At 39.3% G+C, this 25,751-nt stretch overlaps 1 protein-coding gene across 1 annotated transcript in view; it reads right to left on the bottom strand.

Annotated features, from left to right (window-relative positions):
- Positions 1–25,751, bottom strand: part of timm44 (translocase of inner mitochondrial membrane 44 homolog (yeast)) — an 87,179-nt gene that overhangs the window by 37,499 nt on the left and 23,929 nt on the right. Inside the window, exons 6-8 of the mRNA XM_063032302.1 lie at positions 14,550–14,689; positions 7,038–7,123; positions 6,827–6,919 (exon numbers count right to left, since the gene is read on the bottom strand). Of these exons, the coding sequence (XP_062888372.1) occupies positions 6,827–6,919; positions 7,038–7,123; positions 14,550–14,689 (319 nt within the window). The remainder of the gene's footprint in view (positions 1–6,826; positions 6,920–7,037; positions 7,124–14,549; positions 14,690–25,751) is intronic.

Raw genomic sequence — 25,751 nt, 5'->3', positions numbered from 1 at the left:
ATTTCTAAAAAATGTATTCTTGGTAAATTATACTTATTAGATAATTGTTCAAAAGACATAAGGGAATCATTTAAAAATAAATCCAAAAACCGTGAAATACCCTTAGTCTTCCAAATTTGAAACGCACGATCCGTGAAAGAGGGAGGAAAAAATGTTACCTAAAATAGGGATCACTAGCCCAAATTGGTTGAGATCAAAAAATTTTCTGAATTGAAACCAAATACGCAAGGTATACTTAACTATCGGGTTAGAGACCAGTTTGAGGCGTTTCAAATCAAAAGGAAGAGAGGAACCTAAAATAGAGCCAAGTGCATAGCCCTGAGCAGATTGTAATTCCAATACTACCCATTTAGGAATGGATAGTGTATCTTGGTCAAGTAACCAAAATTTCATATGTCGAATATTAATTGCCCAATAATAGAATCTAAAGTTAGGTAATGCTAGACCTCCATCTCTCTTGTCTTTCTGTAAATGTATTTTACCCACTCACGGGTTTTTATTTTGCCAAATAAATGAAGAAATTTTAGAGTCAACTTTATCAAAAAAAGATTTTGGAACAAAAATCGGTAATGCCTGAAATATATATAAAAATTTTGGCAGAATAAACATCTTAACTGCATTAATATGACCAATCAAAGTTAAATATAATGGAAACCATTTAGATGAAAGTTGAGTAATATGATCAATTAAGGGTAAAAATTAGTCTTAAATAAATCTTTGTATTTACAAGTAATTTTAATCCCAAGATATGAGAAATAATTATTAATCAATTTAAACAGAAAGTTATGATACAAGGGAAGTTGTTTATTAATCAGAAAAAGTTCACTCTTACTAAGGTTTAATTTATAACCTGAAAAAAGACTAAATTGTGCTAATAAATCTAAAGCAGCAGGGATAGATTTTTGAGGATTAGAAATATATAAAAGTAAGTCATCAGCATAGAGTGATATTTTATGGGACTTTAGGCCCCGAGTTATCCCAATAATATTTGGGGATTCTCGAATGGCAATTGCAAGAGGTTCTAATGCAATATCAAATAATAAAGGACTAAGAGGACAACCTTGTCGAGTACCTCGAAAAAGAGGGAGAAAAGGTGAGCTTAAAGAGTTAGTACAGACCGAGGCCATAGGAGAATGATATAACAGTTTAATCCAGGATATAAATTTCGAGCTAAAATTAAACATTTCAAGCACCTTAAATAAGTAAGGCCATTCTACTCTATCAAACGCTTTTTCAGCATCTAAAGAGATAAAGAATATTATTTCTAAACCCCAAAATGAGCAGAAATAGCTACATGAAACCTCTCAAGACATAGACAGCAAAAACAAAATGTCAAAAGGCTTCAAGTCAGGCAAAATTGCAATTTTAAACTACTGAATAAATAATCCATTACAAGTCCCATTTTATTTGGAAATAATGATACAGATATATCTAGCAGTCAGACTATTATGTTCAAAAATTCTATCTGGTTACTCTTAATGACGGAACTGAGGAACAAAGGAGTTCAGAATGGATCACAAGCTCAACCATTATCATTATCCCATCATTATCTCTCAACTCTGCAAAGGCACCATAGCAGTAATCAGACCTCTACAGAATCTGTTTTTTTTTTAATTTAGCTTCGCCCCCTTGAGGGGTTCTTGTCTTTGAAAGCATTCTAAAATATATGCACATTCAATCATTTTAGGATTAAATGAAGCAGTGTTAGATTCTGAATGAAGCGTACCTGCAGATTAATCATACTCAACAGTGTGAGCTTTCAACGGGTAGTGGGTGGGTTGAGACTACACAATTTTAAAGCTGGAGGATATTAACACACAAATAAAATGGCCCAGCAGAGACGTCTTCTAAAACGTCACTAACCAGGAAAAGAAAACGAATTCTCAGAATGCATGAATTTAAAAGTGCAAATAAACTAAAATTCAGAGGCTGCTTCTTTATAATGATGACAATGATGACAACGATGACAATCAGGCAAATCAAAAGTGCTTTGGTGTGAAGTTCAATTATTTTTTAGCTGTACGATGAATGGTTTAACTATTTAACATAGTGAATGACAAGCATCCTCCTTCCCCCAATTACAAGATTCTCCACTGAAGACATTACCTCAGGACAGTTTCAGACCACACACAACCCACCTAATTGGTCATTCCTCATGAATCCTACTAGTTTGTATTTACCAATCACTCGATTTGGGAGGGTACCTCAGTTCTGTAGAGCTATGTTTTCATATGACTTTTACACCCACTTTCTAGGAAGGGCATCCTGAACCACAAGAAAGAGTGCAAACTTGCACCTAACAAGAGGATGTTAAGGTCAACCTAAGATTGTGGATTTCAACACCTTATATCACAATACTTCTAAAGATGAATTTCTTTTCAGACTCTGAACAACCAAATGAATATATACATTCCATCAATATATTTTTCAGCCCCATTAATTTGACGTGACTAATGTAGGGCAACGCTGACTCAAGAGTTCCTCGGAGGCTAATTTCTCAGAGTGCTTATTTTCATATCTTTATTAGCAATTCTGATACAAGATCAGAAGTGTATTTGCTGATATTAGAAAATTGTGAAGCTTAGTTAATTCTAATGGGGAAGTGGAGATCATCCAAAAGGATTATAAAAGATTTAATTCACTAGCAAGTGGAATTCAACAGAGAAGTTGTTAAAACTGAACAAAATTTCATAAGAAATTAAAGGCAGAGGAAATTAAACTGGAGAACAATTTAGCAGTGAGAGATAATCACTTTACAAACTGTTTACATGTTATGAGCAACTGAAAAGGGAAGTTAAGCTTCAGCTGTAATTCTTTCAGTTTATTCAGTGACTGAACTACAGAACTGATATGGTAAAACAAGCTCCCTAAATATACAGTATGTACACTGGTCACATTAAACTTCTGGGAAAATTAAAAGTTGTTAGGCACAGAAGATGAAGCAAAGCTTCTTGGAGACAGTCTGAAGGTCAGAGGTGGGAACTTCATTTGATATGGGAAACAATAATATTATGAATATTAATTGATGAATGGCTAAAGGTAACATCATCCAAGGCAAGTAAGGGAAGATGTTGACAGAATTGAGAAGATGAAGAACTGCCATTAACCTATAGTAGAAATCAAGGCATAACAATTTAGCCACTACGCTGCAAACTAGTTGAAGTTTGTGAACACGAAGTGCAAGTAATGTGTGCATAGCTGAAGAGAGCAGCATGAAATAATCAACACTATAGCAGATATAGTTCAAACTCAAGTGGAGGAGATAGTTTTAAAAAATGGAATAGAGAGGAAAGAGAGAGAAGGAACATCTGAGAAATGCAATAAAGCAGAAACAAATGGAAAACATTGAACTACAAAAATGATTGAGTGGAGCAGCAGAAAGACAAAATACATTCCACTTTAACAAAATTATTCTTTCTTTATCCAGTCTTCTTGAAAGCCTTCTCGCTGGGAAATAAGAAACAACCAGTAAAATACAGAAAAGTCAGCAGTGAAGGAATTGACTATAACAAAATTGCAGAAAGTAATGAAATATATTAAGGGAGGAGTTCTATGTTGAGTATCCAGTAACAGTGTGAACAACACCAAAACTTTCTCCTTTCTTGGTTAAGGTACTTCAGTCTTCAGTACTGCGCCACCTCAATCAATGAAACATGTCTACTTTAATTCAGTTTTGGCACATGAAATTGAATTAAGATAATACAAGACAGCACTGAGTTCATTCCACCAAAAAATGCACTGTGCTCTTTTCCTTGTTCCACTGTTCACAGACAGCATGCAACAAAAAGTTACCACCACTCTGCTCCGTATAGCGGAATTAGTCCTCACTCTTAATAATTTCTCCTTTGGCTCCTCCCACTTCTTCCAAACTAAAGGTGTAGCCATAGGCACCCGTATGGGTCCCAGCTATGTCTGCCTTTTTGCTGGGTTTGTGGAACAATCAATGTTCCAAGCCTATACTGGTATCTGTCCCCCACTTTCCCTTCACTACATCAACGACTGCATTGATGTTGCTTCCTGCACACATGCTGAGCTCGTTGACTTCACTAACTTTGCCTCCAACTTTCACCCTGCCCTCAAGTTTACCTGGTCCATTTCCGACACCTCCCTCCCCTTTCTTGATCTTTCTGTCTCTATCTCTGGAGACAGCTTATTTACTGATGTTTACTATAAGCCTACTGACTCTCACAGCTACCTGGACTATTCCTTTTCTCACCCTGTCTCTTGCAAAAATGCCATCCCCTTCTCGCAATTCCTCCATCTCCGCCACTTCTGCTCTCGGGATGAGAAAGGAGCAATCCTGTTGCCTGCCAGTTGAGGCTATGAGGCTTTTCATTCCAGGACGAGAGAGATGTCCTCCTTTTTTAAAGAAAAGAGCTTCCCTTCCTCCACCATCAACTCTGCTCTCAAACACATCTCTCCCATTTCACGCACATCTGCTCTCACCCCATCCTCCCACCACCCCACTAGGAATAGAGTTCCCCTTGTCCTCACCTACCACCCTACCAGCCTTCAGGTCCAACATATAATCCTCCGTAACTTGCGCCACCTCCATCGGGATACCACCACTCAGCACATCTTTCCCACCCCCACCCCCGTGCTTTCCGCAGGGATTGCTCCCTACGCAACTCCCTTGTCCATTTGTCCCCCCCCATCCCTTCCCACCAATCTCCCTCCCGGCACTTAACCTTGTAAGCAGAACAAGTGCTACACATGCCCTTACACTTCCTCCCTCACCACCATTCAGGGCCCCAGACAGTCCTTCCAGGTGAGGCGACACTTTACCTGTGAGTCGGCTGGGGTGATATACTGCATCCGGTGCTCCCAATGTGGCCTTCTATATATTGGCGAGACCCGACACAGGCTGGGAGACCATTTCGCTGAACACCTACGCTCTGTCCACCAGAGAAAGCAGGATCTCCCAGTGACCACACATTTTAATTTCACTTCCCATTCCCATTCTGATTACGTCTATCCATGGCCTCCTCTCCTGTCAAGATGAAGCCACACTCAGGTTGGAGGAACAACACCTTATATTCCGTCTGGGTAGCCTCCAAACTGATGGCATGAACATTGACTTCTCTAACTTCCATTAATGCCCCACCTCCCCTTTATACCCCATCTGTTATTTATTTATTTATTATTATTTTTAAATACTTATTTTCTCTTTCTCCTTTTTCTCCCTCTGTCCCTCTCTCTATACTCCTTGCCCATGCTCTGGGCTTCCCCCCCTCCCCCTTTCTTTCTCCCTAGGCCTCCCGTCCCATGATCCTCTCATATCCCTTTTGCCAATCAACTTTCCAGCTCTCAGCTCCATCCCTCCTCCTCCTGTCTTCTCCTATCACTTCGGATCTCCCCCTCCCCCTCCCACTTTCAAATCTCTTACTAGCTCTTCTTCCAGTTAGTCCCGACAAAGGGTCTCGGCCCAAAACGTCAACTGTACCTCTTCCTATAGATACTGCCTGGCCTGCTGCATTCACCAGCAATTTTTATGTGTGTTGCTTGAAATTCCAGCATCTGCAAATTTCCTCGTGAGAGCACAACTAAACAGTTTCCAAGTCACATTAAATATGGCATAACCTCAAACTTTTCTATAATATTATTCAAACACTTGTAACACAGACTTGGGAATGTTCACAATAACCAGATTTATATAGAGTACCTTGTAGATGCTAACATACGTTTGTTTGCTCTAGACTCAACTCCCTCAATAACTTACACTTAACCAACTAAATTCCATCCCCCTACATCTATCAAAATATATAGTAACTATGCAGCCTCCTCACTAATCCTCTCAATAATCAGACTCCTTGTCAAAGATACATCAAAATTACTTATATCCATATTCATACATTACCCTACATCTTTGGCAGGTCGCCAGCATCCCAATATCCCCCTAAAAAAATTACATCTCCTAGATGCAGTCCCTAATTTTTAACCTCAAAGCCTACCTGAAACCTAACCACTTGCACCATTTCTTCAGTCACATTTGTCAGTCATTATCCATTTGCCACCTATACAATGTCACCTTGCAATATAAATGCTATCTGTTTCAATAAAATGTGTACTGCTATGGAACAATATAGCAGAAGAGCAGAAAAGGCAGCAAACTGCAAGATTATTTTATCACATCTGGAGTATTACGTGCCTTTCTGGCCACCTCACTGTAGGAAGGATGTTGAGGCTTTGGAGAGGGTGCAGAAGAGGTTTACCAGGATGCTGCCTGGTTTAGAGAGCATGTGCTATCATGAGAGGCTGAACAAACGGGGTGTTTTCTTTGGAGCTACAGAGGCTGAGGGGAGATCTGATAGAGGTGTATATGATTATGAGAGAGCAGATACAGTACAGAGAGTATCTGCTTCCCAGGACAGAAATGTTTAATACCAGAGGGCATGCATTGAAAGTGAGAGTGTTTCGATTCAAAGGGGATGTGAGGGTTAAGAGAGTGGTGGATGCTTGGAATGCGCTGCCTGCTATGGTGGTAGAGGCAAATATATTAGAAGCTTTTAAGAGACGTTTAGGTAGACACATGAATGTGAGGAAAATAAAGCAACATGGACATTGTGGAGGTAGGAGGGATTAGTTTTTGGGTGTTTTTGATTTACCTTTTAGCTGGTTTGGCACAACACAGTGTGCCAAAGGGCCTGTTCCTGTGGCTGTATTGTTCAACACTCTATGTCCACACTATAGTATTTTGAGAGAAATTGCTGCATATTTGGTATAGTTTGAGTTGCTGATGAACCCATATGGTGACCTCTGTTGTTAAAACCCTGAGAATAATCAGCTTCCAGCTTTATACCAGAGATAGCTCCCTCGCCTCACTTACCTATCAAATCGGTCACTTTGTCAGTTAAAGCTCGTGATGCTCGAATAAATGTGTTATCACTTTCATCATATTTCATTTTCATTTCAAAGAATCCTGTAAAGGAAAAGTAGAAGAGCATTTAAATCGCCATCTGAGAATATTCAGCTGATAGCCCGACAAGTTCATCCAATTCTAAGAGAAAATAGATAAACACAAAGAAATTGGCCTTAACTGTTAAAGACAATATTATTATCCTTGAATTCCTTCCATTGCTGGTACCATTTTGAGTCTTTATGCAGCACCATCCCCATTGCTTCTCTGTAACAGAAAAATTAACATTTAAAAATTAGGTTGAAGTGCAGTTAGCTACTGCAAATAAGCTATCATTATTTGACTCTATGAATGCATTTCAACGTCTGAAAAACAAATTCTTTGCAGCTAAGATGGTTTTGTCTGTAAAAGTTTCTGTGAAAGTACACAGAGGATTACAGTTAAGGTTACATAGTTGCAATATTCAATTGCCAACCTGTGGTCAACTAGCTACAACATCTGATTTCAGTCAGTGCTACCAATAAGCCACAACATTAAGGACTCATTTCTTAGATCCTGGCATAGTATTGCTGAATGTCATCTGGTTAAATAAAATAATATTTTTAAATCAATAATCCATTGACCATTTCCCTACATTCTGTAATAAACACCAAGCATAATACCACCTTAGTTTTCTATCTATTACTGATGAGAACTTGGCATTTAATGTGTGTGCTCTAAGTTACAAATAAGATCCATTATGGTTGTATTTGTACTCTTTAGTTCCATTCATACTTCCTCAAAACATAAGATGATACCTTCCCTATCATCACCACATGACAGCCCAGAGCTCCTTCTTCACCTTGCTTTTCATTTTCATCCTTCGTGAACTGAAACTCATAACACTGGAAGCCATTCAACGTTACATCATTTAAAGAACTATTCAATTGGTCTCATGCCAATTCTGCATTCCTAGTGAAGGGCCTTCAACATGAAATGTTAACTCTTTTTCTCTTTCCACAGCCATGGCCTGCCCTGGGGAGCAATTCAAGCATATTCTGGTTTAATTTTAGATTTCCACCAACTGCACTTTTATTTTTTATTTCAATTGTTTTATATGCTAGAAGTAATTATCCAGTACCCTTCTGAAAGCTGGTATTGAATAAGCTCTGCATAACCATGTGAAGTTTTTCTTCTCATCTCACTCGAGGCTTTTTCACAAATTAGGTTTACTTCATATCCCCCTTTTATCAGCCTAATCATTAGTGAAGATAATCATTCCTGGAGTTTTCAGGAAAACCTGAATCCTTCATTGAGAATAAAGCAATTTGATACTTAGAAAATCAGAATTTGATTAGACAGCATCAATATTGCTTTCTGAAAGGGAAGTCATGTTTGCCTAATCTACAAGATCTCTTGAAGGAGCACCTAGCAGGGAGATAAAGGAGAATCAATGGATACCAAAGTTCAAAGTAAATTTATTATCGAAGTACATATATGTTACCATATATAACCCTGAGATTCATTTTCTTGTGGGCAATCACAAGAAATACACTAGAATCAATGAAAGGCTCCACCCAACAGGATAGACAACAACTGATGTGCTAAACATTGTGCAAATATAAAGAGGTAAAATGAAAAAATAATAACCATATTAACTAACTAAGTAAACAATAAATATCGAGAACATGAGATAAAGAGTCCTTGAAAGTGAGTCTTGTTCAGCGAAGTTATCCCCTCTGGTTAAAGAGCCTGATGGTTGATGGGTTCCTGAACCGAGTGACATGGGTCCTGAGGCTCCAGTAACTTCTTCCTGATGCCAGCAACAAAATGAGAGAATGGCCTGGATGGCGGGAGTCTTTAATGATGGATGCTGCTTTCCTGCAACAGCACTCCGTGTAGACGTGTTCAATGGTGGAAAAGGCTTTACCCATGATGGACTCGGGTGTATCCACTACACTTTGCAGGCTTTTCCATACAAGAGCTTTGGTGTGTCCATACCAGGGCATGATGCAACCAGTCAATATACTTCCTATAGAATTTTATAAAAGTTATAGATGTCATGCCGAATCTTTGTTAACTTCTGAGAAAGTAGAGGTGCTGCCGTACTTTCTTCGTAATGGCACTTATGTGCTGGACTCAGGAGAGACCCTCCGAAATGATGACGCCAATGAACTTTAAAGTTACTGAGTCTCTCCACTTCTGCTCCCCCAAATGAGGACTGACTCATGGACCTCTGGTTTTCTCCTCCTGAAATCAATAATCAGCTCCTTGGGCTTGACGACACTGAGTGAGAGGTTGTTGTTATGGCACCACTCAGCCAGATTTTTAATCTCCCTCCTATATGCTGATACGTCATCACCCTTAAGTCGACCAATGACAGTGATGTTGTCAGCAAACTTAAATATGGTATTGAAGTTGTGCTTCACCTCACAGACATAATTATAAAGCAGAGAAAGCAGGGGACTAAGCACGCAGCCTTGTGGTGCATCTGTACTGAGAGAGATGTTGTTGCCAATCCAGACTGGCTGGCGTCTGCAAGTGAGGAAAATGAGGATCCATTTGCACAAGAAGGTATTGAGGCCTAGAACTTGAAGCTTATTGATTAGTTTTGAGATAATAGTATTAAATGCCAGGCTGTAGTCATTGAAGAGTATCCTGACATATGCATCTTCACTGTCCAGATGAGTGAAGAGCCAATGAAGTGGCATCTGATTTTGACCTGTTGTGACGGTAGGCATATTAAAGTGGATCCTAGTCACTTTTTGGCAGGAGTTGATATGTTTCATCACCAACCTCTCAAAAAGTACTTCATCACAGTGGATGTAAGTGCTACTAGACGATAGACATCGAAGCAGATTACCACGTTCTTCTTAGGCGCCAGCCTAATTGAAGCCTGCTTGAAGCAGCAGGCTAAATCAGACTGCTGAAGCAAAAAGTTAAAGATATTGGTGAACACTCCAGCCAGTGATAGGCACAGATCTTCAGTTCTCAGCCAGATACTCTGTCCGAGCTGGATGCTTTTTGTGGGTTTCCCCACCTGAAAGATGCACTCAGAGACTGAAATCAAATGCTCATCGGGGGGTTGTGGGAGTGAGTGAAGGCTCCTCCGTGTTTTGATGGTCAAAGTGAGCATGAAAGGATATACCATACTGCCAGGATTCCTTGTGTTAGTCCCAATTTGTAATGCTAGCACAGGCCTATGTCAGTGATTATAGCCCCTATGCTGCAATTTGGGACCCTGAATGCCTAATGGATAGCACAACCCTCTCAGGACCTATCTAAGAAGCCTACCTGGTGGCCACATACCAACCACAGCAACCCCCATGTAAACCAATAGGGGTTATCATCAAATGTTTTATTATATTGTTTTTGGAGTTTTAGAATATTAGATACTTAAGTAAAAATAACTACACCTTTTACAGTACCAGTGTCAGTGAATCAGTCATTTAGTTGCCCCGATCACCCTGACATCTAGTCAAGGATGGGGGTAGGGTGTCACTATGAAAAGCTGTTTGCAAATGCAACAAGCTGCCTGCACTGAGACTACCCTTCTGCTAGTCAGCCATGCTGAAATGTCAGAAGCCAGACTTGCAGCAAAAGACAGAATCTAGGATCATTCCGGTTAAAGAACAAAAGGCAAAAAAGTGGAAACAAACATAGTGAAGTGCCACAAGTATCAGTTCTGGGAACTTGACTACATACAATCCATGTCAGTAATTCAGATGAAAGGAGAAAAAAAAGTGCAATGTGTCCATACTTTCTCTTGACGTGAAGACAGGTGGGGGAAGTGAGATGCAAAAAAGTAAATGAATACAGAGGAATAAAAACGGATTAACTGAGTGGCAAAAATATGGAAGGTGGAGTCTAATGTGAGAAACAAAGTAGGGTTATTCACTTTGATTGGAAGAACTGAAAAATGGAATATCTTCCAAATGGTAAGAAGTTCATACATGTTGGTGCAAGGACAGACCCATATTAATCCACGAAATACAAGAAGCAAATATAGGATATGGCAAGGTAAATGATGGCTCATCTATAGTACTGTACAAAAGTCTTAGGCACACACAGTGCCTATAAAAAGTATTCACCTCCCCTTGGAAGTTTTTATGTCTTATTATTTTACAACATTGAATCACAGTGGATTAAATTTAGTTTTTCTGACACTGATCAACAGAAGAGACTCTTTCACATCAACATGAAAACAAATTTCTACAAATTGGTCTAAACTTATTGCAATTGTTAAACACAAAATAATTGATTGCACAATTACTCACTCCCTTCAAGTCAGTCTTTAGTAGGAGCACCTTTGGCAGCAATTGCAACCTTGAGTCTGTGTGGATAGGTCTCTATCAACTTTGCACATCTAGACACTGCAATTTTTCCCTATTCGTCTTTACAAAACTGCTCAAGCTCTGTCAGATTGCATGGGGATCATGAGTGAAAAGACTCTTACATGTCCAGCCACAGATTCTTAATTGGATTGAGGTCTGGACTCTGACTTGGCCACTCCAGGACATTGACTTTATTGTTTTTAAGCCATTAATCTGTAACTGTGGCTTAATGCTTGGGGTTATTGTCTTGCTGGAAAACAAATGTCCTCCCAAGTTACAGTTCTCTTTCAGACTGCGTCAGGTTTTCCTCCAGGGTCAGGTTTTCCTCCAGGGTTTCCCTGTATTTTGCTGCATTGATTTTACCCGCTACCTTCACAAGATTTCCAGGGCCTGCTGCAGTGAAGCATGCCACAGCATCATGGCGCCACCACCACACTTCACAATAGGGACAGTGTGCTTTGATGATAGCACTTAGTCTGATGGTCAAAAAGCTCAATTTTGGTTTCATCAGACCATAGAACCTTCTTCCAGCTAACTTCACAGTCTCCCACATGCCTTCTGGCAAACTCTAGCCGAGTTTTCATGTAAAGTTTTTTTTTCATCAGTGGCTTTCTCTTTGCCACTCTCCCATAAAGGTGGGGCTGGTGAAGCAGCCGGGCAACAGTTGTTGTATGCACAGTCTCTTCCATCTCAGCCACTGAAGATTGTAACTCCTCCAGAGTTGTCATAGGTCTCTTGGTATCCTCCCTCACTAGTCCCCCTCTTGCATGGTCTCTCCATTTTTGAGGACTGCCTGCTCTAGGCAGATTTACAGCTATGCCATATTCTTTCCATTTCTTGATGACTGACTTAACTGTACTCCAAGAGACATTTTCAGCAACTTGGAAAAATCCTTGTGCTTTTCAATAACTTTTTCACGGAGTTGCTTGGAGTGTTCTTTTGTCTTCATGGTGCAGTTTTTGCTAGGATACTGACTCACCAGCAGTTGGACCTTCCAGATACAGGTGTATTTTTACTACATTCAATTGAAACACCGTGACTGCACTCAGGTCTCCAAAAACAGATCTCCATTAAACTAATTATGTGACTTCTAAAACCAATTGGTTGCAACAGTGATGATTTGGTGTGTCATATTAAAGGCAGCAAATACTTAAGCAATTAATTATTTTGTGTTCTATATTTCTAATTTAGATCACTTTATAGAGATCTGTTTTTACTTTGACATGAAAGAATCCTTTTCTGTTGATCAGTGTCAAAAAAGCCAGATTAAATCCACTGTAAGTCAGTGTTGTAAAACAATAAAACATGAAAACTTCCAAGGGGTGTGAATACTTTTTATAGGTGCTGTATGCCAGGGTGCCTAAGACTTTGGCACAGTACTGTATTTGTCAACGTGGAGTGGAGAGCTAGTTTGTAAATCTGGTGGGAGCAAAAGTTGTTGAGAATGGCGAGGGCAGGGCACTGTGGGAGGGGTGTGGGACAGGTGGCAGAGGAGGAGTGCCAAGGGCAGGAGGGTGGCATGGGTGCAGACACACCCAGCTCTGAGACACCAGGCAAGGTCATTTGATTCCAAACAATTGGTTTATTGATCATAACAGAATGTCTCTGTGGTGTTTTCCTCTCCTGCCCCTCTCCCTTCCTCTCTTCCCAACCATTATTCTGCTCTCCCTGCCCTCTTCCCACTCTCAGTCCACAACAGAGACCCATATCACAATCAGGTTTATCAATCCTCATATGTCATAAAGTTAAGTTTTTCTTTCTTTTGCGGCAGCAGTACAGTGGAATACATAAAAATGCTACCATGTTGTGCAAAAGTCTTAGGCACCTTTGTTATATATATGTGCTAAGATTTTGCACAGTATGGTACATTGTAAGAAGGTTGAAATACAAGAGTAAGGAAATATTGCCAGATTGTACTACAAACGTTTGTACTTATGGTGAGATCATACTTACAACACTGTGTGCAGTTTTATTCTCCACACCAAAGTCAGGTAATGTAGTGATTGACCCTTAGAACGAAGAGCTCATCTTACAAATAGAATATGGGCTATACTCTGTATAGAGAAGGGAACTAATAGAAAAGAAGCTGGGGAAGAATTGACGTTGAAGGTGCTGAGAAACCGTTTGCTTTGACTGTAGTGTTTAGAAGGCTTCAGAATAAAAGGTCAGGAACTGGCTATGGATGCTCAGTTATTGAATATATTTGAGGTGGAGAAAATACATTTTTAGAGAACAAACGAATTAATGAAAATATTTATCAAGCAAGAACAAGGATGTGAAGTGGGAGAATCAGCCACAATCTAAATGAATGGCAGAGAGGGATTGAGAGACCATGTAGTCTGCTTCCATTCCTCGGCATGATTTTGTCACTTTTATATTCTACACCATTAATATCAAAACAAAGATCTCACATGCTTTCCTAATAGCCACGTCACCTAGTTCTGTCATCTTCGAAGACTGCAGTATATAATTATTCATTTTCTGTTCTTCTGCCATTCTGTTCATATCACTGAGATTATGGTGCACACCTCATCTTTTTTCCCAAAATGCTTCACATTAATCATAGAGTTATACAGCAAGGTCCAACTGGTCCACGCTGCCCAAGATGCCCCATCTGCCAGCATTTGGCTCATAACCTTCTGATTCTTTCCAATCCATGTAACTGTCCAATTACCTATTAAAAGTTGTTATTGTACCTGCCTCAGCTACTTCCCCCTGAAAGCTCATTGAATATAGTCCACACCCTTTGTGTAAAAAAAGTTGTTCCTCTCTGCTCATCTTAAATCTATTTCTTCTAGTTTTTGATTCTCTAACCCTGGAAAAAAGACCAAGTGCTGTCACTATTAGTCTTTAACTTAATGAGCCATATGCTTCCACAGTTCACCGAGGAATTTCCCTCTCAAGTCTGTTGTTATAATCTTTACCAATCACTACAGTTCCAAGCTTCAAATCACCAGTGATCTATGATCCACAATTCTTTTAACCACAATGCCTTTATTGGGAATGATCATGAAACCTACCTGTTTTTCCCTATTCATAACCCATTTAAAAGTCATTTTTTAGAAATCATTCTTCAAGTCTTACAACCCTCCTCCTCACCCTCATCCTTCTTCTCAAATTGTACTAGATGCTGTTTACCTTTTGTTAAGGCTCTGTTTTCCCGTCCTACCTTTAAAATGTGAGGTTGACATAGAGAAGCTGATATACAAGCCGGTGATTTAGTTTTAAAATGCAAACGAATGGCTTGTTGATGACTATCTAGGCTCATACTTTAAGAATGGTCACCTGAATGAGTTAGCAGAGAATGACAGATAGATCATTAACACCTTCAGGAGATGTGGGGAGAAAACCTGCTGCAGAAATACCAAAGAATCACATACTCATTTGCTTCAAATACTTTTTCCTCCGTGGCTTTAGCTTTTGAAAAGTCGCTTCTTTTCCTCAGCAATGACGGTGGCCGGTAGGTCCCACTCTGCCCAAGGACACTCTCATCTAGTTCCTTCTTAACAGATTCAACACCCTGAAAGAAGCAAAGGAGTATAGGTCAAGTTAGCGTGATAGGGTCATGGCAGAAAAATCGATAACCATTCTATTCTTATAGTCACAAATTTCTAAGTTATATCACTCCCCTCAAGTCTTATCAATAAGTGACCCCATAACAAAACAGGATATCAACAGGAATGGTGTCAAAGTAATCTAGGTTTACTAAAATTTAACTGAAATTAATGATATGAAATAAGAAAGAAGTGAAAACATAAAGTTGATTGAAGTAGATTACTGCACTTTTTATATAAATTCAATATATAAGGGAAATAATGATTTATCTGGCAAGATCATTGTAGAATTTTACATTTTTTCTTTGAGAAGTGATCACACAATAACAGGCCACTCTGGTTTAGTTGCACCAGCTGCATCCTTAACCTTAGAAGTGCACACACAACCCAGAATTCAATAATATTTATACTGTAAGGTCAAAAATACTACCAATCTTTCTTTTACTCGGATGCATCTGGTCAAGTTTTATTTAGTAAGAAACTGTTGAAGTCCACCACTGAACACCTGCATACTAACTTCATGCAAAGAAACAAGTGGAAAAAAAAAGTGATACTCTTCAAAAAGAATCTGTCCTATAATTTAATGATAAGTAACTTATGACACAGTAGAATGGCACGCAGTTGCAAGAAACAGCTTGTGAACTCTTTGCAATCACCTAGTTTTCTGCATTAATTACTCATAAAATGTGCTCTGATCTTCATCTAAATCACAATAATAGACAAACACAATCTGCCTAAACTAATAACACACAAACAATTGTACATTTTCTTGACAATCCTGAGTACACCATTTAAACAATCACAGTCTAGGTTCAAAAAAGTATGTGAACCGCTGGGGTAATGCCTTCTACAAAAGCTATTTGGAGTCAGGTGTTCCATCAATGAGATGAGATTGGAGGTGTGGGTTGTAGAGGTGCCCTGCCCTATAAAAAAAGGCACACAAAGTCAGGTTACTGATAGAGCCTGCTCTTCTCAAGAAAGATCTGTTTATGTGCACTATCCCTCCATCAAAACAACTTTCAGAGGACCTTAGAAGAACTGTAGAGATGTATGAAGCTGGAAGAGGCTACAAGAACATTTCTAAAGACCTAAGTGTTCATCAGTCCACAGCAAGAGAAACTGTCTACAAATGGAGGAAATTCAGTACTGTTGCCACTCTTCCTAAGAGTGGGCACCCTGCAAAGATCACACCGAGAGCACGACAAGCAATGCTGAAAGAGGTGAAAAAGAAGGAGGGTAAGAGCAAAAGATCTGCAGAAATCTCTGGAACTTGTTAAAGTCTCTGTTCATGTTTCCAATATAAGAAAAATACTGAACAAGAATGGTGTTCATGGAAGGACACCACGGAGGAAACCACGGCTCTCCAAAAATAAACATTGCTGCATGTCTCAAGTTTGCAAAAGACCACCTGGATATTCCACAACACTTCTGGGACAACGTTCTGTGGCAGATGAGATAAAAGTTGAACTTTTTGGCAGAAATGTACACCACTTTGTTTGGAAGAAAAAGGGCACTACAGACCAACACCAAAACCTCATCCCAACTGTGAAGCATAGTGGAAGGAGTCTCAACGCTTGGGGTTGATTTGCTGCCCAGGGCCTGGACATTTTGCAATCATTGAGGGAACAATGAATTCAAAATTGTATCAAGACACTTTACAGGAGAATGTCAGGGAAACACTCCATCATCTGAAGTTTAATAGAAGTTAGATGATGCAACAAGACAATGATCCCAAACACAAGAGTAAACCAACAACAAAATGGTTTAAAAAGAAGAAAGTTTGCGTTTTGGAATGACCAAGTCAGAGTTCAGACCTTAACCCAATTGAGATACTATGCCATGATCTGAAGAGAGTGGTCATTGCAAGATACTCCAGAAATATTGATGAACTGAAGCAGTTTTGTATGGAGAAATGGTCTAAAATTCCTCCTTGCCATTGTGCAAGTCTGCTCAGCAGCTACAGGAAATGTTTGGTGGAGGTTATTGCTGCTAAAGGAGGTACTACCACTTACTAAGTACAAAGGTTCACATACCCTTTCCAGCCTGGACTGTGAATGATTAAACAATGTGTTCAATAAAGACAGGAAAAGTGCAACTGTTTGTGTGTTATTAGTTTAGGCAGATTGTGTTTGTCTATTATTGTGACTTAGATGAAGATCAGACTACATTTTAAGAGTAATTAATGCAAAAAACCAGGTAACTGCAAAGGGTTCACAAACTTTTTCTTGCAACTGTTGTAAAATTCAGAAGAATACTTCAAATCACATTTGCTCTAGTCAAGGATTGGGATGTTGATGAAAGTTTCCTCCTTCTTGCCTTCTCCTGCATTACTGAATATAATGGGTTAGAACTGGAGCATCTACACATGTTCCAACTCACCAGTGAAAAATTCAAAACTATTCAAAACTGTGTTTCATTATACAAATCTAGTTATTTTCACTTTCATGAGTCTAAGGTAGGAAAAGGTCAAGCTATGACAATTGCATGCAGTTCCCTTGGGTTAACAAAAGGGAAACAATAATCAGAGAGCACTCTTACAAACATGTGCTGACTGGTGATTCTGGAATATTCAAGTGAACTGAATAAACTAGAAATAGTGCAGTTTGCCCATATTTAAATAATTTAATGATACTTAAGGTTAGAATGATGAACGCCATGAGTGAAGTAATGCTGGGTCAGAGTGCCAACGGAATCATAAACCCACACAAGTCAAACACCTTCAAGGGATGGAGCAAAGCGTTAAAAATCAACTCTGCCTTCATGTCTGACTGTGTCTAGTGTCTCTTTTTTGGTTATTTAGCTTCCTTACCAGATGGAGTCTATATTCACTGGCACTGTTCCCCGGGAGACAAGCAGCATCAATATACTGATTCTGTCATACTTATTGACTTGAAATATACACAAGTGCAAAGAACAAGATAAAACAATGACTGCTGACATAACTGAAGCTGAACTAAAAACTGCAATTAGTAGGCTTAAATTAAGCAAGTCACCAGGATCAGATGGATATACAGCAGAGTGGTATAAAGAGTTTAGAAGTGAGTTAATTCCTGTTTTACTCCCCACACTGAACTGGGCCCTAAGAAAGGAGCAAATGTCACCCAGCTGGAAGGAGGCGATAATCTCAGCTATACCAAAATAAGGCAAGGATAAAATGGAATGTGGGTCATTTAGACCAATATCTGTTCTTAATGTGAATTATAGAATATTTACTTCCATCATGGCCAAACGATTAGAAGAGTTTCTACACACACTGATACATAATGATCAGACAGGTTTTATACAACAATGCCAAACACAAGACAATATACGAAGGACACGTCACATTCTGGATCATATATAAAAAAAGAAATTGAAGCAATGGTGATAAGCGTGGACGCTGAAAAGGCATTTGATTCGGTTAATTGGAATTTTCTTTACAGAGTTTTACATAGATTTGGTCTACATGACACAATTATTAAAACTATACAGGCACTATACAACAATCCTACTGCCAGGATTAAAATCAATGGATATTTATCTAATAGTTTTACCCTAGAAAGGGGCACAAGACAAGGTTATGCATGGTCACCACTACTCTTCGCATTATATCTGGAACCATTAGCTCCATACATCAGACAAAATGAAGATATCAGGGGAATTACTATTAAAGGGACAGAGCATAAATTTGCCTGTTACGCGGATGACATTTTGATCTATCTAGGGCAACCAACATACTCTTTACCTAAATTGATGCAATCCTTTGAACAATATGGCCAATTATCAGGATACAAGATCAACATAGATAAAACACAACTACTTTTATATAACTATAGCCCACCAAGAGAAGTTGAAAGTAGATATCCTTGGGCATGGCAAACAGAGTCCGTCAAATATTTAGGCATCACTATGCCAAAAGATTTGGCAAAATTATTAGAATGCAATTATCAGCCTATATATAAGAAAATTAAGGAAGGTATAACAAGATGAAACCTAATTCTTTTTCTTGGTCTCAGTTCAAGGACCGTATCTATTAAAATGAATATACTGCCCAGACTACTATATCTCTTTCAGACCCTACCAATAGAGATTAACCAACATCAGTTCAATGAATGGAACAAGATGCTATCAAGATATATATGGCAAGGTAAAAGGCCTAGGGTTCGTCTCAAAACTTTACAATTAGCCAAGAAAAAGTGGGGATGGGGTTTACCTTCTGTTAGAAATTATTATTTTGCAGCACATTTGAGAGCCGTGATATGCTGGTGCAACCCCTAATATAACGATCAATGGAAAAACAGTGAGGAAAGGATACTTTCCATCCCCATACAGGCAATTTTGGCTGATAACAACCTGCAAAGCTACATAAATAATATTGACAACCCATGGGTGAAATGGACTCTTAAAACATGGAAAACTATTATAAAAGAATATAAACTAGAGAGAGACATTGCAATTCTTAAATGGTGTGCACATGACTCAGATTTTACGCCGAATAAACTGGATGCTAGATTTAAGGACTGGACAGCTAAAGGAATAACAGCTATTTGCAATATAATGAAAGAAGGAACACTGCTCAGTTTTGAAATGAGAAACACTTATTAGAAAAACAAGACTTTTACTGGTATTTACAGATGTGACAGTATGTTAATAGGACAGTTAAAAATGTAACCAAGGCAAGTACATGTCTAATAGAGCTATTTAGAAAAGCATATAATTCAGACAACCGTAGAATAATTTCAAGCGTGTATAAGGGTTTGTCAAACCTTAAAACACATTCGAGTTCATACTTTAAAACAAAATGGGAGAAGGAAGGAGGGATAATAATATCTGAGGAAGACTAGACAATAATATGGAGGTATCAATGGAAGTGTACCAGTTCACAGAAATGGAGGGAGTTCGAGTGGAAAAACTTGATAAGATATTTTATTACACCCTCTCAGAAATCCCATTATGATAGTAACCCCCCCCCCCCCCGTTTGCTGGAGAAATTGTGGAAATCAGAATGCAAACCATTATCATATTTTCTAGGAATGCCCGTTATCAAAGACTATTGGAGTGGGATACATAATGCCCTACAAGACATCTTTAAATGTGAAATAACTTTAGAGAGTAAGACCATATATTTTGGGTATATACCTCAAGAATAGTTGAAAAGAGATAAATATTTAATGAATGTACTGCTAGTGGCTGGTAAAAAGACCCTTACCAGGAAATGGTTATCACAGGAGAGCCCAACTTTAAATGTATGGATGGAAATTACAATGGACATTTACAAAATGAAGAAGATAACAGCATCTGTTAATCATAAGTTGGAACAATTTTATTCATACTGGAAAAAATGTTTAACTACATAACACCTCATAGGCCTGATTTTATTCTCACAAGTCAATGAATATGTTGTAAAAAAAGATCATTCCCTACTTTGTACATAGTTTTCTTCTTTCGATTGTTCTTTCTTTCCTCGCCTTTCTATAAGTGTATACCTCAGATAAGTATTATGTGGAGATCTGTGACAAATATGATTATATGATATATATGTACAGTGTCTGAAATACATCTTGTGGAAATGTTTGTTTGATGATAAAATTCAATTTAAAAAATTACAAAAAAAAGAAATATACACAAGTGAATAAAAGTCATTAGATGGATCTCATTTCAATAAAATCTAGATATTCATGCACTATTTGTCTTCTTTAAATATTGCACTTGCTCCAAGACAAGGAGAAAATCTGCCATATACCTGCTGCACTACAAAGATTCTACAAAGACTTTTAAATTGTTATTGATTCAAATATAAACACTGGTCCAAATTTCTATTTTATTTTGCCTGCCACATACTATTCCCAGGATAGTCAGTTTATATCTGTGACTCAATTCTCAATATGCACATGTACTGCAAATCCAAGTGTTGATATTCAGCCACTTCAGATAATGGCACTTATTCTCGAGAGTTGCTACTGTCCCAGCATTCAAGTTTCCTTTGAGACCTATCCAAATTTATTTGCCTCGATATTTATTCTATGATTTCCAAGGAAGCAGCTACAGAAATTTGATTTTACACACAATGAATCTGTGATCACTGTTGTCAGTCTCACTGTCACTTTGATTTCTGGAATGTTGCCCCAGCTGAAGCACTAGGAATACACATCAAATTTGCTGGTGAGTCTCAGCCCGAAACGTCAACTGTACCTCCTCCTAGAGCTGCTGCATTCACCAGCAAATTTGATGTGTGTTGCTTGAATTTCCAGCATCTGCAGAATTCCTCGTGTTGAAGCACTAGGAGATTGTTGCAAACTTCTAATTTGTTTCGCTAATGGCCTTTGGATATGACACCCAATCTGAGTTGCTCATGGCTTTTATTCAGAATGTGACTCTTCCTTAGTGACCTTGCAAGCTACTTTTATTTTCCTCACAGAAAATAGAAGTAACTTGCACAACAGGCACAACAATCACCATTGCCATAAAGACTGCAGGAGGTCAAAAAAGTAGGGGAAAAAATCAAGAACGAGAATTATTTTGCTCAATTTGCTAGTGATCTTGTGCGAACAGCCTGTGGCTAATGTGGATTAAAGCTTACTTTAAGATGAGAATAGAACCAAGGCTTTCACCCCATAACAATACCAGGGAAATGACGCAGGGTCAGAGATGCTACCTTTTGGGTGAGATGTTAAATCAAGCCCCTGGTTTCACAAAGGATTTCATGGCACCTCTCCAGAGAAAGGTTGGGAAGTTCCCCTGGTATCATGGACAACTTTTAATCAATACATCAATCATTTAGTGATGCAAGTGAAGTTCATGGTGAGAAAATATACTATATCAAATCTCATATGGGAACAATTTATTATTTCAATTCATCAATCTTTTCTTCAACAGAAAGGACTTCTCCGTGATTAGGAGATTTAACTGCAGCCTCTGCTAGATCATCAATGACCAATTTCCCTGAACCCCTGTGACAACCCATACAAGGGTTTTTAAAAACTATAAATTTATATGTACAAGGAGGAAGTTATTGTCTCTGTATCAATGGGAGGCCATCCCATGTTTTAAGAGGACTTCATACCTTCTGGGAGTCTACGGCCCTAATTGAATACTGCAGGTGATTTCTTAAATTTAAATAAACTGCAAAGCTCAAATCAGCAGAACATGTTCAGGTAAATTCACTGCTTGGTAATTAGTCCTTCCCAATTTGCATACTTGATTAAAGCAGAAATTTCTGTGTTCCACTACATTAAAAATGTAGAAAGAAATTGAGCATGGCACAAGTGAAATTACCTGGATTGTTTACATAGTGATAATATGTTGTGTTCTATTTCACCACAATGACTATTATTCACGCTTTGAATCTTAGCATGTTCTAAACCCAGATAAATATCATGGTTAAGATTCTCCTGAGCATGGAACAGGAAATGGCAGCATAGCTTGTTGGTATCTGTCTAACTGCTGGCTAATTTCTACCGCTGCTCCATCTTAGATCAGAACATCAAGCTCAGATTGAGGGTGATGTACCACATACCGTTTGCATGAAACCAGAATCAGAATCAGAACCGGAATCAAAACCAAAACCAGGTTTAATATCACCAGCATACGTCATGAAATGTGTTGTTATGCGAAAGCGATACATAATGATAAAAACTGTGAATTACAGTAAATATATATATTAAACAGATATGTTAAATAAGTAGTGAGGTAGTGTTCATGGGCTCAATTGTCTATTCAGATCTCTGATGGCAGAGGGGAAGAAGCTGTTGAGTGTGTGTGCCTTCAGGCTCCTGTACCTCCTCCCTGATGGAAGCAATGAGAAGAGGGGCATGTCCTGGATGATGGGGGCCACCCTTTTCAGGTATCGCTCCTTGAAGATGATCTGGATGATACTAAGACCAGTGCCCATGATGGAACTGACCCCAAGTTCACAACCTTCTGCAATTTCTTTTGATCCTGTGCAGTGGCCCCTCCATACCAAATAGTAATGCAGCCAGTTAGAATGCTCTCCACAGTACATCTGTAGAAATTTGCGACTGCCTTTGGTGACATAATGATCAACCTAACACTTTCAAGTCTTCTGTTTGATTATTTTATAATGGACTCAGTGAATTCTCTCACTTCATGAAATTCTGAAGTTTCTTCACTGCTTCTCTTAAAATGAATTAATAAGTTAAACAATGCTGTTAAAAGTCCTTTAGCCTTTCTTATTCTCTACAGCTAGTGACCAAGAACCCTTTCAGGTGAAAATGGATTTAAAATACTCAATTCAAAACATCCAAGATGGATTCGGAATCAAAGATTCTGCTCTATATCCATTCTTCTGTGGAATTGTATTTCCAACCTCTAATTTGATTATGCTAGTCCAAGTGCTTCATCATTTTGTTAATTTTGTTAACTAAATAGTCTTTATGCCTTTTATTACATTCCTAGTGGAGACCAACTTTAAAAGATACAAGTTATCTTAGGCTGCTAGGAAAGGGACCACTTAGTTTTTTTTTCTGTCACCTTAACAGGAATAGAGTTCCTCTTGTCCTCACCTACCACCCCATGAGCCTCTGTATCCAGCACATCGTGCTCCACAACTTCTGCCATCTTCAACAGGATCCTACCACTAAACACGTATTTACCTCCCCCCCCCACTCGTCACTTTCCAGAGGCACTTATCCCTACAAGCAGAAGAAGTGCTACTCACAACACGCTGGAGGAACTCAGCAGGTCGGGCAGCATCCATGGAAAAGATCGGTCGACGTTTCGGGCCGGAGCCCTTCGTCAGGACTGAAGAGGGAAGGGGCAGAGGCCCTATAAAGAAGGTGGGGGGAGGGTGGGAAACTACCCAGAAGTGCTACACCTGCTCATCACCTCCTCCCTCACCTTCATTCAGGGCCCCATGTGAGGCAACACTTCACCTGCAAATCCCTTAGGATCGTCTACTATATTCAGTGATCCCAATGTGGCCTCCTCTACATTGGTGAGACCTGGCGTAGATTGGGGGAATACTTTGTTAAGCACCTTTTCTCCATCCGCAAAAAGAAGGATTTCTCAGTGGCCATGCCCATTCCAACATGTTAGCCCTTGACCGCCTCTACAGCCAAAATGAGGCCACTTTCAGGGTGGAGGAGTAACACCTCATATTCCGTCTGGGTAGCTGCAACCTGATGGCATGAACATCGATTTCTCTAACTTGTGGTCATTTGTCCCTCTCCCACTTTCCTCTTCTTCCATTCCCTACTCTGGGTCCCCTCTCACCTCTTCTCTACTCACCTACCTATCACCTTCCTCTGCCATCTTCAACAGGATCCTACCACTAAACACATATTTACCTCCCCCCCCCACTCGTCACTTTCCAGAGGCACTTATCCCTACAAGCAGAAGAAGTGCTACTCACAACACGCTGGAGGAACTCAGCAGGTCGGGCAGCATCCATGGAAAAGATCGGTCGACGTTTCGGGCCGGAGCCCTTCGTCAGGACTGAAGAGCGAAGGGGCAGAGGCCCTTCTTCTACCTATCGCCTCTCCTCCTTCTCTTTCTCCTATGGTCCTCTCTCCTCTCCTATCAGATTCCTTCTCCAGCCTTTTATCTTTTCCACTTATTACCTCCCTAATTCTTACTTCTTCCCCAACTTCCTGGCTTCACCTGTCTCCTTCTAGTTTCCCCCTCCCCCTCATACCATTTATTCTGGTTTCTTCCTCCTTCACTTCCAGATCTGATGAAGGGTCTCGGCCTGAAACTTCGACTGTTTAGAAACATAGAAACATAGAAAATAGGTGCAGGAGTAGGCCATTCGGCCCTGCAAGCCTGCACCACCATTCAGTATGATCATGGCTGATCATCCAACTCAGAACCCTGTACCCGCCTTCTCTCCATACCCGCTGATCCCTTTAGCCACAAGGGCCATATCTAACTCCCTCTTAAATATAACCAATGAACTGGCCTCAACTGTTTCCTGTGGCAGAGAATTCCACAGATTCACCACTCTCTGTGTGAATAAGTTTTTCCTCATCTCTGTCCTAAAAGGCTTCCCCTTTATCCTGAAACTGTGACCCCTCATTCTGTACTTCCCCAACATCGGAAACAATCTTCCTGCATCTAGCCTGTCCAATTCCTTTAGGATTTTATACGTTTCAATAAGATCCCCCCTCAATCTTCTAAATTCCAACGAGTATAAGCCTAGCCGATCCAGTCTTTCATCATATGAAAGTCCTGCCATCCCAGGAATCAATCTGGTGAACCTTCTTTGTACTCCCTCTATGGCAAGAATGTCTTTCCTCAGATTAGGGGACCAAAACTTTATTCATTTCCACAGATAGTGCCTGACCTGCTGAGTTCCTCCAGTATTTTGTGTATGCTGCTTGGATTTCCAGCATCTGCAGAAGCCCTTGTGTTCATGTTTCTCGTATTTTATGATCTGTTCTACTAGTTTTTGAGGCTCAGACACCAAGAGATATGAAAAAAAAGATCAATGTGCAAACTGCTGAGTGAGAGAAACACTTGCACTGAGAGAGGAATCAAGTCTGTATCAAATTTTCACTGTTTATTCAGTCTAGTATGGAGATCCTTAAACATCAGGAAGGATTCTGTATTTGGTAAAACACATTTAGACTCAAATACATTATCTGCATTAGAAACCAACACATAAATGTGCTGCAGGCAGCCCACAGGGCTGCATATTCAATACAAAGACAGTTATTTATTGCAAATTTTTCCCTTCAGTCTTTCCTACAGTAAAAATTATTTCTTTTGCTTTGGCATTTTTTATATCATTCTAGTCATACATTTCTCAATCCTTCCCTTTATATTTTCTTTTTTGCAAATGACCAAAACGACAATCCAGATTGATTGACTTGCATAATCAAAACTTTCCTAACAGATCCCAGCAGATCCCGGTTTGTTTTGAATGACTCAGTAATGCAGCAAACAGCACAGCACTCGATAAGTACTACCTGTGCCCTTTATGAACGTGCCATAAAGCAGTGTAGCAAGTTTGGTAGGAGTGTTGAGGTGTTCTGCACCAGTACATCATTATCACAATAATAAGGATATATTTATATTCACGTACTGCAAACA

The sequence above is a fragment of the Mobula hypostoma genome, chromosome 24 (genome assembly GCF_963921235.1).
Source record: "Mobula hypostoma chromosome 24, sMobHyp1.1, whole genome shotgun sequence".
In the NCBI taxonomy this organism is placed as follows: domain Eukaryota; kingdom Metazoa; phylum Chordata; class Chondrichthyes; order Myliobatiformes; family Myliobatidae; genus Mobula; species Mobula hypostoma.
Note: the sequence above shows the minus strand (reverse complement) of the source record. Positions and strands in the feature narration are given on the sequence as shown.